The 1700-nt window shown below is 51.4% G+C and overlaps 1 protein-coding gene across 1 annotated transcript in view; it reads left to right on the top strand.

Moving 5' to 3' along the window:
* The window catches only part of LOC114073062 (gastrokine-1-like), a gene marked incomplete at its 3' end in the record, with an annotated part of 15842 nt that extends 14834 nt beyond the window's left edge, over positions 1 to 1008 (top strand). The window contains exons 5-6 of the mRNA XM_027910855.1: positions 602 to 687; positions 898 to 1008. Coding sequence (XP_027766656.1) covers positions 602 to 687; positions 898 to 1008 — 197 coding nt within the window. The remainder of the gene's footprint in view (positions 1 to 601; positions 688 to 897) is intronic.
* Positions 1009 to 1700: the final 692 nt, after the last annotated feature.

Here is a 1700-nt window from a genome sequence, read left to right as displayed (position 1 = left end):
GACACTTCAACAGCAGATTAGGAAAAGGGCACAGAGATTCTCATGACTGGATTCATCAGCCAGACCTGCAGTTACATTTTTGTATTTGATTTTCCTTTCAGATTTTGACTGCAGTCCTTCTAGGACTCGTCCTGACTCCAGCCTTTGGTGAATATGTGAGTACAGTGACCATTTCCCACATGCACAGCTGCTGTTTCTGTATCCCCTGCTTTGGGAGATCTCCCTGATCTTTCACCACTCCTTGGCCGGATAGAAATTGAAATCTCCTCTCAGACATGAAACTCTAAGGGCACCACACGCCAGCTGTAAGATGCAGCAATGATTCACTGAAGGCAGGAAAAGGATTCTTATGGCTACGGCCCAACGCCACAGCCTTGATCCTTTGTCCTTGGGAAGATCCTGAGGGCGCTGCTGGCACTCCCTGCTGGAAAAACTTGTTCTATTCTACCACGGATTTCTGTAAAGACTGGGGGGGGTCACTGCAAGTTTCGCAATGTAAAAGTGTGTACTTTTATTTTATAGTATCAGCAGACAAATGGAAAACAGGAAATAATCTTTGGTGGAGACACCCAAATCTCTATAACTGGCGTTGCACAAACAGTGAGAATCAACAGTCAGAACCGCGTGGCAATTATCCAGCAAACGAGCAAAGATTTGTCATGGAAAACCATCTGGAACTACAACACGGTGAGTGGCAGGGAGTGGGCTTGTCCGGGCACTGTGACGGGAGCTCCAGCTGAACAAGGCACGGGGCTTCTTGCTTTCTTCTCAACCTTTCCAGTCCACCCTCTGGGGTATAAGCCATCTACATTTCTCATATCTTCAATCCACACTTTCTCTCAGCTTTTTCCAGTTGCAACACAAAACTGCCAGTGCTCAATACCTTTCTCTTCACAGGGCATCATTGCAACCAAAGTGACACAACAGAACACCTGCTACATTTCCGTCATGAACAGAACGGAGATGCCCAGCTTTGACAATCTGGCCAGACTGGCTAGAGAGAGCAGGGTAAGAGTCCAAAAGAGCTGCACTTTCTTGACCTTGGAGCCCGTGGGGCCTTTTCTTAACTGGGCTTTTTCCTGCTGGAGAGCACCACCTTGTCACTCATGGCACGACTGTCTTGCCCTCAACTGCAGTGCGGCTTGGGAATTTCCCCTAGGGATGCTTTGTCCCAAGAAAGGAGGGGGGGCCTCCTTCCCTCTGCCAGCTGTGCTTTCTCTCAGCAACCTGAGCTCTGCGGCTTGCTGAGAAACCCTTTCTCTCAGCCCTCAAGGCCACCAATGCTTTTGGCGTGGCAATCCTTCCAAGGCCTTCAGAGTCATTGCAACACCAACCTGCCTTCGTCAGCTCACACCTTTGCCTTGCAGCTGCCGTGGCCCACACTGCCTTTGCTGACAGGCACATGCAGGGGCTTGGGCCAGGCAACAAAGCCTTCGAGTAGGAAAACTTCTCTTGCCAGGCTTCCAGCCTGAGCAGCTCTGGGAGGGCAGAGCACAGGACAGAGCAAATGCTTTGCTAGCACGTCTGGATTAACACACCGGCTGCACTCCTCGGCTCCTGCTCCGCGCTTGCCTTGCACTGCCACTTCTCCTTAGGCTCCCTGCACCTCCACTGCCTTCCCAAGGGCTGCCTTTGGAGCTGTCTTCAAGGCTGCCTAGTGCTCCCTCGGGCCCCAGGGGATTCAAAGGCACCACTAAAGG

The sequence above is a fragment of the Empidonax traillii genome, unplaced genomic scaffold (genome assembly GCF_003031625.1).
Source record: "Empidonax traillii isolate 1590-97213 ecotype Southwest subspecies unplaced genomic scaffold, ASM303162v1 scaffold5152:size16559, whole genome shotgun sequence".
Taxonomy (NCBI): Eukaryota; Metazoa; Chordata; class Aves; order Passeriformes; family Tyrannidae; genus Empidonax; species Empidonax traillii.
The sequence above is the reverse complement of the archived record's forward strand: the minus strand, read 5'-3'. Positions and strand labels throughout refer to the sequence as shown.